Raw genomic sequence first — 26501 nt, 5'->3', positions numbered from 1 at the left:
GACCAAAACATCAGCCAGGAAGCATAGGAACTGAGAAGTGGTCTGTTGTCACCACCTGCAGAACCACTCCTTTATTGGGGGTGTCTTGCTAATTGCCTATAATTTCCACCTGTTGTCTATCCCATTTGCACAACAGCATGTGAAATTGATTGTCACTCAGTGTTGCTTCCTAAGTGGACAGTTTGATTTCACAGAAGTGTGATTGACTTGGAGTTACATTGTGTTGTTTAAGTGTTCCCTTTATTTTTTTGAGCAGTGTACTATTTTTTGCTTTGCAGACATCCTATATTCGCCCTATAGGTATAACTTCTTTTGGAGGTGCCTCCTGATAAGTTTTGTATGATGACACTATGTGCAGGAGTCCCTTATTTTATTGGGGTGGTCTGTTGCTGAAATGCCATGTCTGTCTAAAGCTGCTCCATGTTTTAAATATTTAGTGCAGCACAGGACTTGATCTGTATAAACAGGCTTTTTTGTCCTGGGTGAGCGCAGGCTTACCGGTAACACAGTGAGTAAGATGCGATCATGTGATCGCTTTTTACCTAAGTTCCGGTGGCTCTGTTCATGCGAGATGGCTTTTGCATTTGCATCCAGTTGCCATGGTGCGACAGGAAGTGGTATGCGATCATGTGATCGCGATAAAATTTGCATACAGTTGCCATGGTGCGACAGGAAGTTATATGCGATCATGTGATCGCGATAAAATTTAGATTTCTATGGTTCCGGTCTTGCATGAGTTTTTCTGCATCTGACTTGAGGCGGTGACGTGTGGCTGAGCTCGGCTGCAGACTTCTCGCGTGACTGGGTAACATCCGCATGCGTTTGTTCTTAATTTCGATCATTCGTATAAAGTTTTTTTTTTTTTTTTCTCTCCCACTTCCTGGTCTTACTATGGCTGGTCATGTGACCGGTGATGCTGACACTGCGCTGTCTCTGTTTGATGATGCAGTCAGCAACGATTGGTTTGTTTCATGTCAGTTCTCTGTGCTGCAGTATTATTGGCTATTTGTCAGGTGCATTACACCTGATTATCAATCATCCAGGCTATATGTAGGGTGGTAGCAGGTGCTAATGTATACGCCCCCTGAATAAGCGGAGGAGTGAAACGTGCGTCGGGGTGCGCTCTCTGCCAGACCTGGGTTTGTTCCATCTGTGCCTCCTATCAACTCTAGGTAATATGTTATAGTATAATTTTTTCTTATTCCACGTTTATTACTACTATTGTTGTCCCTCCATACTGCTTATGGGCTAGCTATAGGTGCTGTTACTTCACCCTTGTTTCTGGCTCCTATTTTGCAGTTGTTGTATGTTTATCTGTGGGGGTTGGAGGCTTGTACGTGTATTGGGGGTAGGGTTTATATTGCCTGCTTAGTGCAGCATACACTGTTTCCCTATTGCTCTTTTGGGTTTTTGGACTCATTTACCCAGAGTCAGGCGGCTGAACTGCTTATCGCAGCGCTTGTCTGCACTGCTGCTACTCATTTTATCATTGTCTATGGTCTGTTGTTATATTTATTATTCAATAAAATATTTGTGTTATAATTGTATATGTGTGTCTTTTTCAATTGGTTGTGTTATATTTGATGTAAATTTTAAATTTACTTAATTTCTGTTCAAATCCTCAATGAACTTAATCAGTTCCTCTTGTATATCCTTTCATATTAAGACGACATCGTCAATGTATCGTCGCCAGAGCACCAGACTCAACCCCAGCTTCGGTGTTATTGCTTCCTGCTCTCACGCCGCCATAATCAGGTCAGCGTAACTGGTGGTGAATCTGGTGCCCATAGCCGTACCGGTTGTTTGAAAATAATAATTGGATTTAAAATAAAAATAGCTATGAGTCAAAACATACTGTATACTATCTAGTAAATTGTATCTGTTTTATTTTTAAATCATTCTTTTGGGTCAAGATCTTCGATATCGCTCGCAATCCAAGATTATGGTCTATACATGTGTACAAGGCACTTACATCAAATGTAGCCATAATCCACTCTGGTTGGTATGTTAGATCTTCAAAAATGTTAACCACCATAGTTGTGACTTTTTTTAAATAGGATGGAATTTCTTTAACATAGGGTTGCAAAACTTGATCCAAATAATGAGATAAATGACATGTTAACAAACCGATGCCAGAAACTATTGGTCGACCTGCAAATCTATGGGGTCTTTGTGCACCTTGGGAATGCAGTAAAAAACAGGTAACTTTTTTTGGGTACCCATTAAATAATCATACTCATTTTTATTCATGATATATTTATATTTTGCATCATCACACATATGTTTCAATTGTGTGTCATAGGTTTCCAATGGGTATCCTTCTAATTTTTGATAAGAATTCTTATCTGCCAATTTTCTCAGACATTCCTTCTCATATTTTGCAGTATCAAGAATAACTATAGCTCCGCCCTTATCGGCGGGGCAAATAGTTATTTGTTGGTTCTGCTGGAGATCTTGAAAAGCTTGAATTTATTCATTAGTTAGATTACAATTTTTTCTCCCTTGAACTTTCAATTTTCTTATCTCAGCATCCACTGCCCCTTTAAAGGCTAATACCTCCTTCCCGATTTCCTGTTTTGGGTACATTTTGGATTTTAATTTTGCATCCACATGTTGGTAAGTGGATGCACTTGGATTGTGTGGCATAATTGGATTTTTTCTGAAGTATTTTTTACAGCATAATTTCTTTATATATTTTCCTATGCCTATGTAGACATCGAATTTATTTAAAAGTGCACTTTGTGGCAAATTTCAACCTTTAATCAATAATTTTAGTTTGGTCATCATTTTTAAAATTAGATTTATAATGTGTGTCTGCCATTTCTTCTGATTTTGATATAGGTGGATGGACACACCAGAGGACTTAAGCCCCGGTGCCTTATATCCTTCTGTAATATATACTGAATTCACTGCTGTTTTTATTATTTGTCTATATACTGTATGTGTCCTATGTACCTGATGAATGTCAGTAAACTGTCAATGGCTTATATAGGGATTGTCCGGGTTCAGCTCTGAACCCGGACATATCTCCTTCACCCAGGCAGCCCCCTGACATGAGCATCAAAGCATTTTATGCTCCGATGCTCTAATTTGCCCTGCGCTGAATCGCACAGGACCAGGGTTTTTTCTGGAGATCCGATGACGTACCAGGCTCTCCATGGGTAAGCTAGGTGAAGGCTTCCTCCAAGCAGTGGGCCCGGTGACGTCACCGACACTAATGGACCAGCTTTAGCGATGCCCTAGCCTATAAAACAGCTAGGGCAGCATTAAAGCCAGACCATCAGCGTCGGTGATGTCACCGGGAACACTGCTTAGAGGAAGCCTCCGCCTAGCAGTGAAAAATTTTAACAAAAAAGGCTTTGCCCTGCGCGATACAGTGCCAGGGCAAGGGAGTGCATCATATCAGAAGGCCTGCCCGGGTGAAAACGGGGATATGTCTGAGTTCAGCTCTGAACCCAGACAACCCCTTTAAACAGTTTTATTAAGCAAATTCATAACCATTTATCTCCAATGTTTTCCAGGTTTATGGGGTCTTGTGAACAATGCTGGCTTTGGATTTGCGTTTGGGCCTAATGCATGGCAAACAAGAGCAGATTTTGAGAAGGTGCTGAACATAAATTTAGTGGGACTTTTTGATGTGACAGTGAACTTGTTGCCTCTCATCATAAAGGCAAGGGGGAGAATTGTCAATGTCTCCAGCTGTGGTGGAAGACTACCTGTCGTTGGGGGAGGATACTGTCCATCCAAATTTGGCGTTGAAGCTTTATCTGATAGTCTCAGGTAACCATTATGTATTTTCTTGTCCAAAAGTGTAGGCAGTGCATAAATAAAATATTAAATGGCAAACAGTAAGGCTCCATTCACACATCCGCAATTCCGTTCAGCATTTTGCGGAATGGAATTGCGGACCCATTCATTTCTAATTCTGGGTCCGCAATTCCGATCCTGAAAAAAATAGAACATGTCCTATTCTTGTCCGCAATAGCGGACAAGAATAGGCATATTCTATTAGTGCCGGCGATGTGCGGTCCGCAAAATGTGGAACGCACATTGCCGGTTTCCGTGTTTTGCGGATCCACAAAACACACACGGATGTGTGAATGGACCCTTATAGAGAGATTAACCTGTCCCACAAACTGTGCACCCACTGACAGACTTGGCGGTAGGTAGTGATGAGCGGCAGGGGCAATATTCAAATTTGCGATATTTCACGAATATTTGGTAGAATATTCGTCATATATTCGCAAATTCGAGATTATTTTCTTGATCGCCAAAAATCGGCAATGTACAGGCATGGGTCACTATAGCTACATTTTTCAAGCTGCTAGAAGTTTACTGAGACTGTAGAAAATGGTTGGCACTGCAGAACATTACAATAGCTTTATATGCAGATAGAGTGCTTCAATATATTCGTGATTGTGAAATCGACACTAATGAAGCAAATATTTAGGCGCAATACGTGCAACTTCACATTTTAACAGGTCTGGCTACTTATTAGTGATTGATGCATTGTTGTGAACTTGTGACATTACAGCTCTATGTATGTAGCATGTATGTATGGACAGCAGAATCAGCTACACTATATCACTATCAAACCTACACTGACTATCTCCCACTAACTATCTGTATTATATATATAAACTAACTATCTAATGTACTGACACAGGAAATAAGAGAGCACAGAAATAACACTACTGTCTCTCTAAGAACTGCAAAAATTACTTTGCTATTACAGGGGTTGTGAGGCCAATACGTTTTATTTTTACATATCCTGAGATAGATTATAAATACCAAAAGCCCGGACAACCCTTTAAGTCCCTTTGCACTGCTAGAGGAAGCATCAAGGTTATGTAGAGGCGCAGACCTCTACATAAGTTTGACGCTTCCTCTAGCAGACTGTGCAACTGACTTAAAGTGTAACCGTCATGTTTTCATAAAAAAATTCAATTTTGGCATATGTTTCTGCTGCAGCAGCATTATGCATTAAGCAATCTTTAGTTTCTTCACATACCACTGTTTTCCTTGAGTTTTTCCCTTAGTTATGGCTGTTTAAACATTTACAATATGAGAACCTTCTCAAGATGGCTTCATCTGCCAGTTTCTCTGAGGCCAAAACTGCTGTCACTCACTTTACATACACACTTGCTGTAGCCAGCAGCTCCCGCCAGCCAATCAGATTGGATTACTGAGGGACATGCCTCCTCCACTCTGAAGCCTAATGCAGGCATGCAGTGTGAAGGACCACCCTCTGTCTGTCTTCTTAGCCAGAGGCAGTCAAGCCATAGCAAACTGTCTTTTAAGGAGCAGCGGAAAGGGACATTAATGAAAGATGTTATTATAAGGTAATTACAGATCTTTTGACAATCTTCCCTTGAATCCAGAGGAAAAAAAGAAGTCCGGGTTTGAGAGCTGAACTTATACAAGCAGACAATCAATGCGAGTTTGTGAGTGTTCACGTGTTTGAGTTCCAGAGTGTATTTGCATTAAGTGTGTAACTTTAGATTACTTGACGTGAGATCAGGACTTTAGGAGGGACTACAGTAAGTTAGAGAAGCGTTGACAATATTGGAAAAGAGTTTGCTGCTTACTGAGCAAGCACTCTATGGGGTAGATGTTGGCTCAGGAAAGTGAGGTAGCTAGCTGGATAACAGTTAGAAATCGGGTAGAGGGAAGAGTGCCAGAGGAGGTTAGCCCTGATCTGACACACCCCAACAAGTTTCAAGGTTGAGAGATGAGGGGTATGTCAGTTCAGGGAGAGCACTGCTGCAGCTGGACCCGTCCTCTGCCAGTCAGGGGAATGTCAGCTCCAGTAATCAGGGTACCAGGAGAGCAGGGCAGACCAGACAGGTGCTGGTAGTGCGAGACTCAATTATTAGGGGATATCAGATAGGGCGATCTGTCACAAAGACCGGGATCGTCGAACGGTGTGTTGTCTTTCTGGCGCTCGAGTTCTACACATCGCGCATCGGTTCACAGATTACTAGGAGGGGCTGGAGAAGATCCAGCAGCATGGTCCATATCGGAACCAATGACAAAGTTAGAGGTAGTTGAGTGTCCTTAAAAACGATTTTAGGATTTAGGTCACAAGCTTAGGGCAAGGACCGTAAAGGTAGTGTTTTCGAAATACTACCTGTACCACGGAGCCACACAAGAAAGGCAGCTGGAGATTAGAGGTTAACAAGTGGATCAAGAACTGGTGGAAGGAGGGGTTTTTGGTTCCTGGAGAACTGGGCCGAATGCTCTGTTGGCTAAGGCTCTATCGTAGGGACGGGCTGCACCTCAATGGGGAAGGGGCGGCTGTGTTGGGGAGAAGATGGCTAGAAGGTTGGAGGAGTGTTTAAACTTGGTACTGGGGAGGGTAATTACGTTATAGGATGGGAAGATAGTGCAGATAGAGACTGGGGCAAGGTAATGAAACTGGAGGAGGAATGGAAGAGGGACTAGAACAGTTCAGAAGGAAAGGTGGAAGGTAAAAAATATACATAAACCTCTTAATTCTATGTATACTATGCCAGAAGCCTGACTAATAAAACTGGTGAACTGGAATAGTGATATGTGAGGAGACTATGACATAGTGGGAATAACTGAGACATGCTGGATGATAGCTATGACAAGGCAGTTAATGTACAGGGTTACTGTCTGTTTAGAAAGGTTCGCAAAAATGGAGAGGGGGAAGGGTCTGCCTTTTATGTAAAGTCCTGTCTAAAGCACACAGTCCGAGAAGATATAAGTGAGGGACATGAACATGTGGAGTCACTGTGGGTAGAAATACATGGAGGCAAAAACAATAATAAAATACTAATAGGAGTTGATTATAACCCACCTAATATACCCAGGAGTCCACAGAAAATCTGCTACTAAACTAAATAGACGAGGCAGCAGATCTATAATGAGGTCGTTAATTAGTGGGACTTCAACTACCCAGATATAGACTGGGAAACTGAAACCTGTATATCTCATAAGGAAACAGGTTCTTGGCGATAACCAAAGACAATTACCTTTCCCAACTGGTTCAGGACCAGACTAGAGGGACAGCCATACTGGACTTAGCATTAACCAATAGACCGACAGAACAACAGATGTGCAAGTGGTGACCATAAAGTAATAATCTTTCCAATTGTCATTCAAGAGTGTTTCTTCAGGGAGGAACAAAAATACAAAACTTCAAAAAAGCAACATTTAGCCAACTTAGAGAGGCCATAGGCCTAACTGGACAAAGTCCCAAAATTAAAAATACAGCCACAAAATGGGATATTTTTAAAAGCATCCTAAAATCTAATTCTGAGAGGTATATACCTTATGGGAATAAAAGTTTTTACGGAGTAGTGTCAATCGAGGCTCACCTGAGTCTGAGGACACTCGAGCTGGAAGTATGGAGTCCAGTGGCAGAGGCCCACAGAAGCAGGAGGCAGTAGCGTGGTCAATCAGTCCGGGTCGCAGCAGAGATGGCAGCGAGATAACAGCAGGAGTAGACGGAGGCGTGGTCGGGGTAAGCAGTAAGTCAATGCAGGTCAAAACGGTCTGGGTTGGCAACGATGGTAAATCAGCAATAGCGGTGGAGGAGCAGAGAGGAAGCTTGCTACAGGCTTGGAGGCACAATAACCAGCAAAGGGCTGGGTTCAAGGGCTGGGTTTTATAGGGAAGTAGCAGGTGCAAGAGATTAGAATAATCAGTAGGTCAAGGCAAGGACAAGAGAGGTAGTTAGAAGTTAGCTAGAGAACAGTCCAAGGAGAGGACGGTAGCCTAGGGGTCGAGCTACCACCTGGGACATGACTGGCCACAGGTTCGAGTCCTAAAAAAAAGGTTAAGGAACAAGAAAAAAACAATGTGGATAAATAGAACTGTAAAGAAAGCCATAAATTACAAAAAGAAAGCATTTAAATCACTAAAACAGGAGGGTAGTGAGGAAGCACTGAAAAACTATAAGGAAAAAAATAAAATATGTAAAAAACAAATAAAAGCAGCTAAACTAGAGACCGAGAGAGTAATTACCAAAGAGAGCAAAACTAACCCTAAAATGTTCTTCAATTATATAAATGGTAAAAAGTATAAATCTGAAGGTGTCGGCCCACTACAGAGTAATGAGGGGGAAGTTCCAGAGAGTGATGAGGAGAAAGCAAAGCTATTAAATATTTTTTTGTCCACTGTACAGTCGTGGCCAAAGGTTTTGAGAATTACATAAATATTGGAAATTGGAAAAGTTGCTGCTTACGTTTTTATATTAGCAATTTGCATATACTCCAGAATGTTATGAAGCGTGAACAGATGAATTGCATAGTCCTTCTTTGCCATGAAAATTAACTTAATCCCAAAAAAAACTTTCCACTGCATTTCATTGCTGTCATTAAAGGACCTGCTGAGATCATTTCAGTAATCGTCTTGTTAACTCAGGTGAGAATGTTGACGAGCACAAGGCTGGAGATCATTATGTCAGGCTGATTGGGTTAAAATGGCAGACTTGACATGTTAAAAGGAGGGTGATGCTTGAAATCATTGTTCTTCCATTGTTAACCATGGTGACCTGCAAAGAAACGCGTGCAGTCATCATTGCGTTGCATAAAAATGGCTTCACAGGCAAGGATATTGTGGCTACTAAGATTGCACTTCAAGCAACAATTTATAGGATCATCAAGAACTTCAAGGAAAGAGGTTTAATTCTTGTTAAGAAGGCTCATGGCGTCCAAGAAAGTCCAGCAAGCGCCAGGATTGTCTCTAAGGAGGATTCAGCTGCGGGATCGGTGTGCCACCAGTGCAGAGCTTGCTCAGGAATGGCAGCAGGCAGGTGTGAGCGCATCTGCATGCACAGTGAGGCGAAGGCTTTTGGAAGATGGCCTGGTGTCAAGAAGGGCAGTAAAGAAGCCACTTCTCTCTAAAAAAAACATCAGGGACAGATTGATCTTCTGCAGAAAGTATGGTGAATGGACTGCTGAGGACTGGGGCAAAGTCATATTCTCCGATGAAGCCTCTTTCCGATTGTTTGGGGCATCTGGAAAAAGGCTTGTCCGGAGAAGAAAAGGTGAGCGCTATACCATCAGTCCTGTGTCATGCCAACAGTAAAGCATCCTGAGACCCTTCATGTGTGGGGTTGCTTCTCATCCAAGGGAGTGGGCTCACTCACAATTTTGCCCAAAAACACAGCCATGAATAAAGAATGGTACCAAACACCCTCCAACAGCAACTTCTTCCAACAATCCAACAACAGTTTCGTGAAGAACAATGCATTTTCCAGGCACGATGGAGCACCATGCCATAAGGCAAAAGTGATAACTAAGTGGCTCGGGGACCAAAAACGTTGACATTTTGGGTCCATGGCCTGGAAACTCCCAGATCTTAATCCCATTGAGAACTTGTGGTCAATCCTCAAGAGGCGGGTGGACAAACAAAAACCCACTAATTCTGACAAACTCCAAGAATGATTATGAAAGAATGGGTTGCTATCAGTCAGGAATTGGCCCAGAAGTTGATTGAGAGCATGCCCAGGCGAATTTTAGAGTCCTGAAAAAGAAGGGCCAACACTGCAAATACTGACTCTTTGGCATAAATGTCATGTAATTGTCGATAAAAGCCTTTGAAACGTATGAAGTGCGTGTAATTATATTTCACTACATCACAGAAACAACTGAAACAAAGATCTAAAAGCAGTTTAGCAGCAAACTTTGTGAAAACTAATATTTGTGTCATTCTCAAAACTTTTGGCCACGACTGTATTCACTGAGGAAAACAAACTGTCAGATGAAATGCAGAATGTAAAAGTAAATTCGACAATAAAAGTGTCCTGTCTGACCCAGGAAGAAGTACAGCGGCATCTTAAAAATATTAAAATAGACAAATCGTTAGGACCAGATGGCATACACCCCCATTTCCTAGGAGAATTAAGTAATGTCATAGCCAGACCCTTATTTCTGATATTTAAGGACTCTATACGGACAGGGAGTGTTCCACAGAATTGTTGCATAGCAAATGTGGTGCCAATATTCAAAAAGGGTCCAAAAACAGAGCCCGGAAACTATAGGCCGGTAAGTTTAACATCTGTCGTGGGTAAACTGTTTGAAGGTTTTCTAAGAGATGCCATCTTGGAGTACCTCAATGAAAATAAGCAAATAACGCCATATCAGCATGGCTTCATGAGGGATCGGTCATGTCAAACTAATTTAATCAGTTTCTGTGAGGAGGTAAGTGCTAGACTTGACAGCGGCGAATCAATGGATGTCGTATATCTGGACTTCTCCAAAGCATTTGACACTGTACCGCATAAAAGGTTAGTATCTAAAATAAGAATGCTTGGACTAGGAGAAAATGTCTGTATGTGGGTAAGTAACTGGCTCAGTAATAGAAAACAGAGGGTGGTTATTAATAGTACACACTCAGATTTGGTCACTGTTACTAGTGGAGTACCTCAGTGGTCAGTATTGGGCCCTATTCTCTTCAATATATTTATTAATGATCTTGTAGAAGGCTTGCACAGTAAAATAATTTTTTTTGCACATGACACTAAACTGTTTAAAGTAATTAACACGGAAGAGGACAGTATACTGTTACAGAGGGTTCTGGATAGATTGGAGGTTTAAGGCAGATAAGTGGCAGATGGTGTTTAACACTGACAAATGTAAGGTTATGCAAATGGGAAGGTAATGTAATAATGCAAGTCACCCGTACATACTAAATGGTAAAACACTGGGTAACACTGACATGGAAAAAGACCTAGGAATTTTAGTGAACAGCAAACTAAGCTATAGAAACCAGTGTCAGTCAGCTGCTGCCAAGGATAATAAGATAACGGGTTGTATCAAAAGAGGCATATATGCCCTTGATGAGAACATAGTCCTGCCACTTTACAAATAACGTGTCTAATTAGGGTTATTCACTTTAGAAAAAAAGACGACTGAGGGGAGATCTAATAACTATGTATAAATATATCAGGAGTCAGTACAGAGGACATCCTCTACGTCTGGAGGAAAGAAGGTTTGTACACAAACATAGAAGAGGATTCTTTATGGTAAGAGCAGTGAGACTATGGCACTCTCTGCCTGAGGAGGTGGTAATGGTGAGTTCACTAAAAGAGTTCAAGAGGGGCCTCGATGTATTTATGGAGTGTAATAATATTACAGGATATAGCTACTAGAGAGGGGTCGTTGATCCTTGGAGTTATTCTGATTCCCTGATTGGAGTTGGGAAGGAATTTTTTTCCCCTTAAGTGGGGAAAATTGGCTTCTACCTCACAGTTATTTTTTTTCCTTCCTCTGGATCAACTTGCTGAACTGGATGGATAGATGTCTTTTTTTCGGCCTTATAAGCTTGTTACTATGTTACTAATCATTGACAGACTAACTCTGGTATACCATGCCTAGCTTTATTAACTAGCAATAAAAAAATATATAACAGCTCCCTTGCTGGTGTAGATATACAACATTTTCAATGAAAAAAACTGGCGTGGAAAAATAATAAATGAGCTGGGCCTGCCAGCCTGCCGAACCCCCTCCCTTTTTTCTCATCACCTGAGAAAAGTTATGTGAGCAGGAAAAAGTCACATATTTAGCCACCAAAATCCAGAACATCCAACAACATCTGGATAATGATTCCCTATGTGTTAAAAGGAGCTTGTCAGCAATATCCACCACAGTAAACTAGCAACACTGTTGATTAAGGTTGATGCTGCTAATTCCAGAGCTACTGCGCCATTCCAAAGTTGACAGTTTAATTCTATATGTAAATTTGGGCTTCAGTGCACCAAGCTCCTCTGTGCACCTCAGCTGTTCTGCTTTCCTAAATTTGCTATGGCCCCTCTCCAACCATCAGTGCACTGAAGCCCTAATTTGTATATTTAATGAAACTCTTGCAGTACCCCAGACCTGGAGGTATCTGCAATTGTTTTATTGCTATGTATTGTTATGTATTTAATTTTCTTGGCCATATGAACCAGCCAGAAGAGGTTTGATTGGCAAAGGTTGTCAGGAACAAGGCTAACCACCTGTTCCTCCCTCTTGGTAGAAGTAGGCTGGTCCTGCATCCTGCCAGGAGAGGAGTTCCAGTTTAGCTACTTAAAGGAGAAGATGCACACTCCAGAGCTCCTGCTCTTGGGCACAATATAAGATTCCACAGAGAGACTAACACTTTTCTTCTTCAAGAAAGCACTTGAGGAAAAAGACAGCAGAGTGATCAACTAAATCCTGCATTACAGATCCCACTGCAAGGTGAGGGACTATGGCTCAGACACCCATCACCAATACCAGTGCTAGGCTAAATAAAGCTCAAGTCTGAACTTTACAGTGGACACCTATACCCACAAGTTCCAATATACAGTCCTCCAACCTGCCATCATACCTCTTTGACTGGTGCCAGAAACTGCACTTTAGATTTGCTGCTGCTGGATGCACCACAAGTTATATACTGTACAAGTAAAAATAAATGGTTATACATTACATTCCAACTGCACTGATCTCCAGGGAGCAATGCATGAGGGGGTACACATTAGCACAAAACCTCATCAGGGTCACTACTAGAGTTGAGCGGACACCTGGATGTGCGGTTTTAACGGGTTCAGCTGAACTTTACAAAAAAGTTTGAGTTCGGGACCTGAACTTGACCCCAAACCCGAACCCCATTGAAGTCAATGAGGACCCGAACTTTGGAGCACTAAAATGGCTCTAAAAAAGTCATGGAAACGGCTAGAGGACTGCAATAGCATCAAAATGTGGTTAAGAGCATGGCAAGTGCTCTGCAAACAAATGTGGATAGGGAAATTACTTAAATAACATAAAATACCTAAAAATAAAAAATAATAATCTTGATCTAGGAGGATGAGGTCCATATGAAGTAGGAGGTTGAGGTGGCGGTGTAGGTGGAAGCAGACGTGGAGGAGGAGGAGGTAGCCAACACTGGTTTTTGGTTTTAATTTTAATTTATTTTTTTGTTTAAATTGGGGTAAACCCCAAAACATTGGGAAATATAACCTGTAATAACCCCCTCCAGCTGTGCTAAACAAACATTTAGGCAATACACTGGCTGCAGGGCAGGCCAGCACCTCCAAGGCGTAAAGGGCAAGCTCAGGCCATGTGCCCAATTTGGAGACCCAGAATTTGAAGGGGGAAGACCCATCAGTCAGTACGTGTCGACGTTTGTACACATACTGCTCCACCATGTAGCACGTCCCCGTGATGTCCACGATACAATTGGATATCTGCTCTATCAACTTTCAATGTTCTTTTCTGCGCCTACCATGTTGATCACGGTTAGCGGCGAATCAGGGTTCCATGCCGGAGAGGGAGCGTGAGAATGGGATACCACATCCAAAGGAGGTCAATGTACGAAATTAAATGTGATCGAGTGAAAATGTGGGGACAAATTATTGAAGCCGAATCTTCAAAGTAAAGGAGGGGACGCGCTGCAATTTCCCACTCCCGACTTGGGGAGGTAGTGACGATAAATAACAATACAGGACTCTTAAGATGCCCTGTTATTGAAATGATTAATCAAAAATTATAGGGGTGTCACTGGGGTATTTTGGATTTGGAAACGTTAGACAGGAGAGGCCCTGCTGCGGCTTTGTTGACTCTAGATAACTTCTGCCTGATCGCACGTCCCTGTGACGTCCACGATTCAATTGGATATCTTCTCTATCAACTTTCGATGTTCTTTTCTGAGCATACCATGTTGATCACGGTTAGCGGCGAATCAGGGTTCTACGCCGGAGAGGGAGCGTGAGAAAGAGATACCACATCCAAGGGATGGCTGAAATGTGATTGAGCGGAAATATGGGACAAATTGTTAAAGCGAAGGATCGAATGAAAGGAGGTGGCGCGCGTCAATTAAAGATGAATTTTAGAAATTTAAAGAGTTTCTACCACCTCATTTTGACCTAATTAGCTCTCAGACACTAGCGATCTGCTAGTGTCTGATCTACCTAACAATGCTATTCTCAGACCTGTGTGTGGATCCGTTTCACTAAAAAACAAACTTTTATTAATATGCTAATGAGCCTCTAGGTGCTATGGGGGCGTCTTTTCAGCACCTAGAGGCTCGGTCTACTCACATTGTATGCCGCCCCGCTCGTCCGTTCAGCCCGCCCATCTCCTCTTGAATGCCATCCTCCATCTGAGCCAGTGGACGAATTCTCGCGCCTGCGCCGTTCGCGTCTGTATTCGGCGCAGGCGATGACCGATGACCGAGATGTCTGTGCAGGCAGCGGTCAGACATTCACTGCGCCTGCGCCGAATATAGACGCGCACGGCGCAGGCGCGAGAATTCGTCCACTGGCTCAGATGGAGGATGGCATTCAAGAGGAGATGGGCGGGCTTAACGGACGAGCGGAGCGGCATACAATGTGAGTAGACCGAGCCTCTAGGTGCTGAAAAGACGCCCCCATAGCACCTAGAGGCTCATTAGCATATTAATAAAAGTTCGTTTTTTAGTGAAACGGATACACACACAGGTCTGAGAATAGCATTGTTAGGTAGATCAGACACTAGCAGATCGCTAGTGTCTGAGAGCTAATTAGGTCAAAATGAGGTGGTAGAAACCTTTTAAGTCCCTGTCACCTATGCAGAACAGGGGTTTTTAATCAGCAAAAATGGGTTAATGTCACCCACCAATGGAACAGACTATTTTTAAAAATTTCGGGCCCTGTCAACTATGCAGAGCAGGGGTTTATTCACGGCAAAACTGTGTTCATATCACCCACCAATTGAACAGACGATTTTACAAAAATTAGGTCCCTGTCACCTATGCAGAGCAGGGGTTTGTATACGGCAAAATTGGTAAAATGTCACCTGACAATGTAACAAGACGATTTTTTGAAATTTATGTCCCTGTCACCTATGCAGAGCAGGGGTTTATTCACGGCAAAAATGGTAAAATGTCACCCAAGAATGTAACAGAAGGTTTTGCACCCTGCTCCCTCTTTTGCTGTGCTGGTGCCTCCGTGCGACCACCGCCTCTTCCTCCGAACTAGACAAGTCACTGACCTTGATTTCATGTGGGGTCTAGTATCTCATCATCCTCCACATCATTTTCCACCCACTCTTTACCCCTGCCCTCCTTGTCGGTCTGCCTACTGTAGAAAGCCGCAGCAGTTGGCACCTGTGTTTTGTCATCATCAGAGACGTGCTGCGGTGGTCTTCCAATGTCCTCATCCTGAAACATAAGTGGTTGGGCATCAGTGCACTCAATCTCTTCCACTTCTGGTGCAGGGCTATGTGGATGGTCCATGGAAACCCTGCCAGCAGAGTCATGAAAAAGCATAACAGACTGCTGCATAACTTGGGGCTCAGACTGCTTTCCTGATTTGCAATGGGGTGAGTTAAAAGACAGATGGCCATGGGCTGTAGGTGCCAACTCTGTTCTTTCAGCAGGGTACTGGGTGAGAGACAGTGTGAAGCAAGTGTGGGCACTGTCAGCCCCCCAATCTACTATAGTCTGTACTTGTTCTGGCCTCACCTGATTCGTACTGTGCTAAATGCAGTGTAGGCCCCAAATGTACTTTCTAGCACAAAAGATGAGCATTTGTCACCCAACAATGTAACAGACAAATTAGTGAAATGTATTATCTTGTCCACTAGTTAGGGCAGGGGTATATCACAGCCAAAAATTGGTGAATTTCACCCGACAATGTAACAGACAAATTAGTGAAATGTATTAACCTGTCCACTAGGTAGAGCATGGGTATATCACAGCCCAAAATTTGGAATATGTAACCCAACAATGTATCAGACAAATTAGTGAAATGACTTAAAATAAAATACATAAAAAAAAAAATAAAAAATCTTGATCTATGAGGTGGAGGTCCATATGGAGTAGGAGGTTGAGGAGGCGGTGTAGGTGGAAGCGGCGGTGGAGGAGGACGAGTTAGCCAACACTGGTTTTTGGTTTCTATTTTATTTTTTTCAATTTTTATTTTTTTGTTTAAATTAGGGTACACCCCCAAAGAGTGGGAAATATCAAAAATACAACAATGAGCAATTGCGCTGTACTATAACAATGGCTGGGTAAGGCCGGTATAAATGTCTATTCTGCACAAGGTACGGACAAGTCCTGTAAGATCCATGCCTGGTTCATTTTAATGAACATGAGCTTGTCCACATTGGCTGTGGACAGGCGGATGTGCTTGTCTGTGATAAGGCCCCCTGCCGTGCTAAACACATGTTCAGACAATACACTGGCTGCAGGGCAGGCCAGCACCTCCAAGGCATTAAGGGCAAGCTCAGGCCATGTGCCCAATTTGGAGACCCAGAAGTTGAAGGGGGCAAACCCATCAGTCAGTACGTGTAGGCGTGTGCACACATACTGCTCCACCATGTTGCTGAAATGCTGCATCCTGCTAAGACGCTCCATATCAGCTGGTGGTGCTGGTTGTTGTGGCGTGCTGACATAGCTTTTCCACATTTCGGCCATGCTAACCCTGCCTACTGAGGTGCTGGTGGTGCCCCAGCTGCGTTGGCGACCTCTTCCTCCTCCTCTGCCTTTGCCTTGTGCTTCCACTATGCCCCCCGCTGTCAGGCAAGAATGCCATCAGCAGCTCATCTACCAGCGTGCGCTTGTACTCGCGCATTTTACAATCATACTCCAGTGACGGAATTAAGGACGGTACGTTGTCCTTGTAACAGGGATCCAGCAGCGTGGCCACCCAGTAATCAGCACAAGTTAGCATGTGGGCAACTCGGCGGTCATTGCGGAGACACTGCAGCATGTAATCGCTCATGTGTGCCAGGCTGCCCAGAGGCAACGACAAGCTGTCCTCTGAGGTAGGTGTGTCGTCTGTGTCCTCTGTAATCCCCCAGCCACGCACCAGTGATGGCCATGAGCTGGTTTGGATGCCACCCTGCTGTGAACACGGTTCCTCCTCCTCCATCTCCTCCTCCTCATCCTCCACCTCATTATCCTGCAGAACTGTGCCCTGGCTGGACCATTGTGTACCTGACGTTTGTGGGTGCAGGAACCCACCCTCAGGGCCACTTGTGAATGACTGGCCTGAAACCCTATGAAATGATCCCTCTTCCTCCTCCTGTGCCACATCCTCTTCCATCATCAAAGTGTTTTTTCAAGGCGGCATAGAAGTGGGATAGTAACGCTGAGAACGGCGTCATTTGCACTGGCCATGTTGGTGGAGTACTCGAAACAGCGCAACAAGTCACACAGGTCTCCCATGAAGGCCCACTCATTGGTGGTGAAGTTGTGCTGTTCCGCAGAGCGACTCACCCATGCGTGCTTCAGCTGAAACTCCACAATCGTCTGCTGCTGCTCGCACAGTCTGGCCAGCATGTGCAAGGTGGAGTTCCACCTTGTGGGCACGTCACATATGAGGCGGTGAGCGGGAAGGTCGAAGTTACGCTGCAGCACTGACAGGCGAGCAGCAGCAGGGTGAGAACTCCGAAAGCACGCACAGATGGCCCGCACTTTCTGCAGCAGCTCTGACATATCGGGGTAATTTTTAAGGACCCTCTGCACCACCAAATTCAGCACATGCGCCAGGCAGCTAGAGCTGCTACGAGATTTTGCCCATTATCGCACACCACCAGGCTGGGCTTGAGGCTCACTTGCACCAACCACTCATTGGTCTGTTGTTCCACGCCCGTCCACAGCTCCTGCGCGGTGTGGAGTTTGTCCCCCAAACAGATAAGTTTTAAAACTGCCTGCTGTCGTTTACCCCTGGCTGTGCTGAAGTTGGTGGTGAAGGTTTTATGCTGACCGGATGAGGAGGCGGTAGAGGATGAGGAAGTGGAGTAGGAGGAGGAAGCAACAGGAGGCAAAGAGAAGCGCCCTGCAATCCTCGGTGGTGGAAGGACATGCACCAAACTGCTATCCGCCTCAGGCCCAGCTGCCACTGCATTTACCCAGTGTGCTGTTAGGGAGATATAACGTCCCTGACCCTGCTTACTGGTCCACGTATCCGTAATTAGGTGGACCTTGCCACAGATGACGTTGCGCAGTGCACACCTGATTTTGTCCCCCACTTGGTTGTGCAGGGAACGGATGGCTCGCCTGGAAAAGTAGTGGCGGCTGGGCACGACATACTGTGGGACAGCCACCGCCGTAAGGCTTTAAAAACTTTCCGTCTCCACAAGACGGAATGACAGCATTTCAAAGGCCAGTAATTTTAAAATGCTGGCATTCAGGGCCAGGGATCGCTGGTGGGTAGGGGGGTACTTCCTCTTTTGCTCCAGTTTTTGGGAGATAGAGAGTTGAACGCTTCCCTGGGACATTGTGGAGATGCTTGGTGACCCAGGTGGTGGCGTTGCTGGCACATCCTCTGTTTGCGGGGTGGCAGGTGCCACTGTCACTCTAGAGGTGGATGAAGAGGCTGAGACAGCAGCAGAAGAGGAAGCAGGAGGAGCCAGAGACCTTTCTTGGTTTTTGAGGTGTCTACTCCATTGCAGCTCGTACTTTGCACTTAGATGCCTGGTCATGCAGGTTGTGCTCAGTTTGAGAACGTTTATGCCTCGCTTCAGGCTCTGATTGCACAGCGTGCAAACCACTCGTGTCCTGTCGTCAGCACATTGTCTGAAGAACTGCCAGGCCAGGGAACTTCTTGGAGCTGGCTTTGGTGTGCTCGATGCCTTGGTGCGGTGGGCACTAGCAGGCGTACTGTCTAGGGGACGGCCGCTCCGCTTTTGCACCCTGCTCCCTCTTCTGCTGTGCTTGTGCCTCTGTGCGACCACCGCCTCTTCCTCCGAACTACACAGGTCACTCGCATGACCTTGATTCCATGTGGAGTCGAGGACCTCATCGTCCTCCACATCATCTTCCGCCCAGTCTTCCCACTTCCCTCCTTGTCGGTCTGCACACTGCAGAAAGCCACAGCAGTTGGTACCTGTGTTTTGTCATCATCCGAGATGTGCTGCGGTAGTCCTCCCATCCTGAAACATAAGTGGTTGGGCATCGGTGCACTCAATCTCTTCCACTTCTGGGGCAGGGCTATGTGGAAGGCCCTGGGAAACCCTGCTAGCAGAGTCATCAAAAAGCGGAAGAGACTGCTCCATGACTTGGGGCTCAGACTGCTTGGCTGATTTGCAAGGGGGTGAGGAGAAGGACTGATGGACATGGGCTGCAGGTGCCAACTCTGATCTTTCAGCAGGAGACTGGGTGGGAGACAATGTGAAGGAACTGGAGGCACTGTCAGCCACCCAATCTACTATCACCTGTACTTGTTCTGGCCTCACCATTCGTAGAGCCACATTCGGCACTACCATATAACGCTGAAGGTTCTATCACCTACTCGCACCTGAGGAAGGTGTTTCACTTGTGCGTGTAGCTGGCACAGATCGACTACGTCCTCTCCCTGCAACAGGAGCTCCACCAGCAGCACCACGACCGGGGCCACGTCCCTTATTTGACGCTCTCCTCATTCTTTGCGTTCACCCAACAAACTAATAGATGGTTTATGTCAGGCAACAATATAACCGCCAATAGTCAACAATTAAGTTCACTGAGAGTAATGCAGTGTCGGTTTTATAAAGAGAAAACATTTCTTGGGTTCACACAACTTTTGTTAATTTTTTACAATTTCTTTACGGTCACAAAAAATGTTAATTTGTCAACCAACAATTTAACTGCAGTATTGACTGGTTGTATTTCACTGTGACAAATGCAGCAAGGTCCCCAGATGTAGGGTCTTGCAAAAAATGTGTTTTTTTTTAAACCAAGAATATAACTGCAGTATTTAAACTTTGCATTTGACTGTCACAAATGCAACAAAGGTCCCAAATGTATTATCTTGCCCAAAATGGGTGTTTTTTTAATACCAGAATATAACAGCGGTATATAATGCTTGTATTGGACTGACAGAAATGCAGCAAAGGCCGCGAATGTATTATCTTGACCAAAATGGGTGTTTTTTTAAATACCAGAATATACCAGCACTATCTAACGCTTGTATTTCACTGTGACAAATGCAGCAAAGGCCGCAGATGTAGGGTCTTGCAAAAAATGGGTGTTTTTTTAAAACCCAGAATATAATTGCAGTATTTCAAGCTTGTATTTCACTGTGACATATGCAGCATAGGCACCAGATGTAGGGTATTGCAAAAAAAATATATAGTTTTTTTAAACCCAGAATATAACTGCAGTATTTAAAGTTTGTATTTAACTGTCAAAAATTCAGCAAAGGACCCAAAATGTATTTTCTTGCAAAAAAAAGGGTGTTTTTTTTAAACCCTGAATATAACTGCAGTATTTAAACCTTGTATTTGACTGCCACAAATGCACATATGCTGTGCTGGTGCACTGAACTTGCATAAAATGGCCGCCGACGCCCACCTATCTAACAGACGGATAAAAGTCATTTTTCTGTGTCACTGGGCTAAGAGCAGGGTAAAAAAATTGTGCACTGCACCCACAAAACAAAATCGCTGTAGATCGCTGAGTTAACAAGCACTTCTGATAACTGATTCTTTCCTATTCTCTCCCTCACAGCAGCAGCATCCTCTCCCTACACTAATAAGAGCAGAATGACGTGCAGCGCTACGTGACTCCAGCTTATATAGAGGCTGGGTCACATGCTGCACTGGCCAAGTACAGCCATGCCATTAGTATGCATGGCTGTGATGGCTTCTAAGGGCACAAGAGTTAAACGCTTGTTGATTGGCTGCTCTGCAGCCTTTCCAAAAGCGCCATTAACTCGCCGAAGACCGAACCCGAACTTTTACTGAAAAGTTCGGGTTCGGGTCCGGGGTCCGAAAATCCTAAAGTTCGGTACGAACCCGAACTTTACAGTTCGGGTTCGCTCAACCCTAGTCACTACCACTTCCATTATCTGTACTGGCAACTCAGGGGCTCTCAGCACTCTGTTTTCTGCAGAATGGCGCAATGGAATTTTGTCATACAATATTGTTTTAATCAGCAGGATCATCACTAATATACAATATGACTGATTAAATTAAGAATTCTTTAAAGGGCAGATTTGTACCTATGAACCTAGCTGACTTGTTGCATGTACACTTGGCAGCTAAAGGCATCTGTGTTGGTCCCATGTTCATATGATGTGCCTACATTGCTGAAAAAATGATGCTTTAATATATGCAAATGGGGGCGATGCCATTACACCTAGAGGCTATGCTCTGTCTGCAACTGCAGCGCCCTCTCCATTTTGATTGTCAGGGCCAGGCATGCGTAATCACGTTTATACTGCGAGGCCCTGTGAATCAAAATGCAGAGGGTGCAGAGTAAAGCCTATAGGTGTAACGGCTATGGCCCTAGAGTCCCATTTGTATACATTAAAACTTCATTTTTCTCAGCAATGCGGGCACATCGTATGAACACAAGACCAACACAAATGCCTTCAGCTGCCAAGCGCACATGCAACAAGTCAGCCAGTTTCATAGGTACAAATATGCTGACAGATGCGCTTTAAGGTGATAGTGTCCTCAGAGCTCTTGCATGTCCTACTTATTTCTAAAGGCGATTACATAACAGTGGTAAATATCTATTATGGTAGGATCAGAAGTTCAGGAAAACATATACTTAACACAACTAAGGTGCAGAGAGTCTACTAAACTATGATAAAAGATTATATATAAAGACAAAGATTAAGTAAAGTAACAGTCACCGAGAGTCGTCAACAAATGGGCCGGCTCCATCGACCAGTGCCCAACATGGAACTCGGCCGACTCCCATATGAGAAAAAGAGAGGCGATGTTAGCAAGACATCTTACCCTGATGATGTCTTCAATAGAGCTAAGCTCTCTGTTCTAAAACTGTGTTTTCTACTCTCCTGGCCCCTCCTAGCCCCACTTAAAGGTTAGTACGCATACACAGTTACTGCGTACTGTAGAAATGCTGCCAGGTATCGGGAAAGAATCAATTAAACCTTGCTTTACACAGTATTTATATAAGCAATTTATACAGATATTAATATGCTCATTTGTATAGTGATCATATGGCCTGCAGAGGTCACTGTGCATAGAAAGGGGGAGGTGAATCTTGTGATATCTACATTTAGCTTTATAATAGAAATATTAGGCTGCTTTCACATTAGCACTATTATTTCCCTTCTGCTCTGTTATAAGACGAAAATAATAGAAGTACTGGATTCGGCACATAATTGACAGGAATTGATATGATCTGTTAGGCAGCCATTTGGGAGAAACATTTTTTATGGGAAAAAAACTCCTGCATACATGACTTTTCTCCTTGCTATTTTTTATTAACTCTGATGGAAACCCTGATCAGAGCTTCTAAGGCCTCATGCACACAAACGTATTTTCTTTCCGTGTCCATTCCATTTTTTTGCAGACATTATGCAGAACTATTCATTTCCGTTCCTCAAAAAAATAGAACATGTCCTATTATTGTCCGCATTACAGACAAGGATAGTACTGTTCTATTAGGGGCCAGCTGTTCCGTTCTGCAAAATATGGAATGCACACAGACATCATCTGTATTTTTGCGGATCTGTTTGTTGCGGATTACCAAATACATATGGTCGTGTGCATGAGGCCTAACGCAGATGTAGCCTTACTAGCACGTGATGACTATTGAGAGATCAGCTCTACAGAACAGGCAATGTCAGCCTAATGCAGTGCTTCTCAATTATTTTCTGTCATGCCCCCCCTTGGAAGAAGAAAACATTTCGCGCCCCCCCGCGCGACTGTAAATAGTATCATTTGTCTATAAAATTGCTATAAGTACACCTCTGCATAACACTGTATCCTTATTAACGTATAAGAGAATAAAAAAAGAAAGAAATGTGGATCGGACACACACTTATGGGGGAATCTGTGGATGACGGACACTTATGGGGGGATCTGTGGATGACGGACACTTATGGGGGGATCTGTGGATGACGGACACTTATGGGGGGATCTGTGGATGACGGACACTTATGGGGGGGATCTGTGGATGACGGACACTTATCGGGGGATCTGTGGATGACGGACACTTATGGGGGGATCTGTGGATGACGGACACTTATGGGGGGATGTGTGGATGACGGACACTTATGGGGGGATCTGTGGATGACGGACACTTATGGGGGGGATCTGTGGATGACGGACACTTATGGGGGGATCTGTGGATGACGGACACTTATGGGGGATCTGTGGATGACGGACACTTATGGGGGGATGTGTGGATGACGGACACTTATGGGGGGGATCTGTGGATGACAGACACTTATGGGGGGGATCTGTGGATTACGGACACTTATGGGGGGATCTGTGGATGACGGACACTTATGGGGGGATCTGTGGATGACGGACACTTATGGGGGGATCTGTGGATGACGGACACTTATGGGGGATCTGTGGATGACGGACACTTATGGGGGGATCTGTGGATGACGGACACTTATGGGGGGATCTGTGGATGACGGACACTTATGGGGGGATCTGTGGATGACGGACACTTATGGGGGGATCTGTGGATGACGGACACTTATGGGGGGGATCTGTGGATGACGGACACTTATGGGGGGATCTGTGGATGACGGACACTTATGGGGGGATCTGTGGATGACGGACACTTATGGGGGGATCTGTGGATGACGGACACTTATGGGGGGATCTGTGGATGACGGACACTTATGGGGGGATCTGTGGATGACGGACACTTATGGGGGGGATCTGTGGATGACGGACACTTATGGGGGGATCTGTGGATGACGGACACTTATGGGGGGATCTGTGGATGACGGACACTTATGGGGGGATCTGTGGATGACGGACACTTATGGGGGGATCTGTGGATGACGGACACTTATGGGGGGATCTGTGGATGACGGACACTTATGGGGGGGATCTGTGGATGACGGACACTTATGGGGGGGATCTGTGGCTGGCACTGTTACAGGGGGATCTGTGGCTGGCACTGTTATATATGTGCCATCCACAGACCCCCCACTCCATAACAGTGCCATCCACAGTGCCCCCCCAGCCCATAACAGTGCCATCCACAGACCCCCACCCCTTAACTGTGCCATCCACAGATTCCGTGTGCCCGCCGCCGCCGTTTAAAGTTATTAAACATGCCCCCCTCACTCCTAATAGTACCGTATATCCGAATTTTTTCTGTATAATGCCGGCAGGCGGGCCGGGCGGCCGGCGTGTCCCTCAGTGACGTCACTTGTCTGCGCCGCCTGCTTCATTCATAAAGCAGGCGGCGCAGGCACGTGACATCACTGAGGGACGCGCCGGCCGCCCGGCCTGCCTGCCGGCATTATACAGAAGAAATTCGCACACCCCAAAGGCCGGCCCTGAACGAGCCCCCCTTTACGGAGCCTGGCTCCCCCCCTGGGGGGCGCGCCCCACTATTTGAGAAGCACTGGCCTAATGCGACCTCTGTGGTTGGTGTGAAAACTGCAAGATTTCAAGAATTTTTTCATTTTGATAAAATAAAAAAAACATAAGAAGCATAACAAAAATATCTCCAATGAATAACATAAAAACATAGATTTAATATTATTCTCCGACGATACATTATCCACTTAACAATTCTCAAGAATTGGTTAAATATCTTCCTCATCTTAATGAAAATGACTATTCTGTTTTCTGTTTTCTATGCAGAAGGGAGCTTCGAGATTTTGGAGTGACGGTTTCTATAATTGAACCGGGTGCCTTTAGCACAGCATTGGGAACAGCAGAACCTCACTTGAAGAATCTAGAACGCCTGTGGTCAAATCTTCCTACACAATTAAAAGCTTACTTTGGAGAACAGTACTATTATCAATGTAAGTCAACATGTTCTTTTTAGGGAAAACAATTCCTTCTTGCAGCTCTTAAAGTGTTATGTGTAATAACCTGTAGATTATTTCATTTTTTTAATTACTTTTTTTTCTTCTGTATCCAGGCGCCAAGGACTTGACTTCTCTAACTGGCACCGGCAGCCCTAAACTCAACCTAGTCACAGACTGCATGGAGCATGCCCTGACTGCTGTTCACCCATGGACAAGATATTCCGCTGGCCTGGACACCAAACTTTATTACCTGCCTGTGTCTTACTTACCTACTGTCTTATCTGATTATCTGATGTGTCGATCATTACCCAAACCAGCACATGTTGTGGCATAAACATATATAAGAATATGCTGAGTACTGAAATGTTAATCTTCATTAAGGTAATATAGAGTCCAATCTGGCTATTTTTACCTTAACGATGCTCTGCCATAAATTTTGATATATTGTATAACATTGGTTTGTAATTGGTTTTGATAAAAATCTATGGGGTATCAATTAACTATATGGCAATTTGAATGGCGCTCATTTTGCTTAATTTACATGCAGCAATCACCTTTAGTTTAGGAGATTAAACAGTCGTTAATGCGATCATTTGCTCATACAGTTTCATTATTGTTGGCAGCACATCCCTGTTTACACAGGTCTATGCGCTGTTGACCAACAATAATTTAATCTCTGCATGAAAGATTAAATCAGGCAAGAAAGGAACGTTCACCTATTCATCAGCCTGTGTTAATGGGCCTTAAAGGGGATGCCTGGTCTTTTGGCTTTTTTTAACTAGTCCAAGTAACATGCTGTACCTAAAAATGATACTAACATCACTGCTGGGTCATGTGTTGCCTGGGGAAATGTCCCCACCAAGGACAATCATTGGCTACAGTGGCACACCGCATCCCCACATTACCACAGTCTGTACTTCATGTCTCCTCCTGAACTCCATTCCTACAGAGATTCAGCTGAAGATCCTTTCATCTGTATTCAGGATTATAATCCTGGACAACAGAGCAGCGAGGAGGCTGAGGTGGCTCTTTAGCTCAGTATTGGGAAGTAAATTGCCCTGCCTTGTGATTAGGACAGGTTTTGTGTGTAGTAATAGGATGGTTGCCATTTTATTTCTCCTAATGTTTGCTCCCTAAACATAAAGAGCCATTATAACTAATAAAAGGTAATTGGGAAAAAAGTTATCATAAAGTAATATTTAAGCATTTTTAGTTGTTCTATTTTTTAATTCCCCAAGAATACCTTGAAGTCAAGAGTTTCCAGAGCAGAATCCAGGAACATTTTTGAATTTGGGTCCTTGGTTCCTGCAAGTCTGAATGCAGATTTTGAAATCTATGGTTTTATTATCTAGGTGTGAATGGCTAGGATCCACAGTTATGCCAATGTCAAGCTGTTTCCAACTCATTGACGTGTTCTGGACCTAGCCCGTCACACCCTAATTGTACCATATTATGTCTCAGTATAGAATCAGAATTTTATGTGTTTGTGGTAGTTATATCTATGTACTGTTGTTACTTTATCATTTAAGGGGTGTAGCGAGCACTTCACTCAACAGGTGTTTCATAGAATTTTTAATACTTGTGTGCATTGTACAATTTTTACAGATTATGCAGATTTATGAAATGTAAGAAACATATAAAATTGAAAATCTGCAAAAGAAAGTAAAATTTTACCTCTATTTTGCTTTAATTCCTGTTGAATACCTGAAGGGTTAACAACCTTTCTAAAACCATTTTTGTATAGTTTGAAGGGTGTAGTTTCTAAAATGGGATCATTTATGTCTTGGGTATATTATGTAAGCCACACAAACTGGCTTCAGAATTGAATTGGTCCTAAAGCTGA

General features: G+C 44.1%; 1 protein-coding gene across 1 annotated transcript in view; it reads left to right on the top strand.

Moving 5' to 3' along the window:
• LOC120996036 (retinol dehydrogenase 7-like) overlaps window positions 1-26200 on the top strand; it is an 84303-nt gene extending 58103 nt beyond the window's left edge. The window contains exons 3-5 of the mRNA XM_040425698.1: window positions 3522-3780; window positions 24489-24652; window positions 24772-26200. Of these exons, the coding sequence (XP_040281632.1) occupies window positions 3522-3780; window positions 24489-24652; window positions 24772-24992 (644 nt within the window). The 3' untranslated portion in view covers window positions 24993-26200. The remainder of the gene's footprint in view (window positions 1-3521; window positions 3781-24488; window positions 24653-24771) is intronic.
• The last annotated feature ends 301 nt before the right edge of the window (window positions 26201-26501 follow it).

Source organism: Bufo bufo, chromosome 3 (assembly GCF_905171765.1).
Source record: "Bufo bufo chromosome 3, aBufBuf1.1, whole genome shotgun sequence".
NCBI lineage: Eukaryota > Metazoa > Chordata > Amphibia > Anura > Bufonidae > Bufo > Bufo bufo.
The sequence above is the reverse complement of the archived record's forward strand: the minus strand, read 5'-3'. Positions and strand labels throughout refer to the sequence as shown.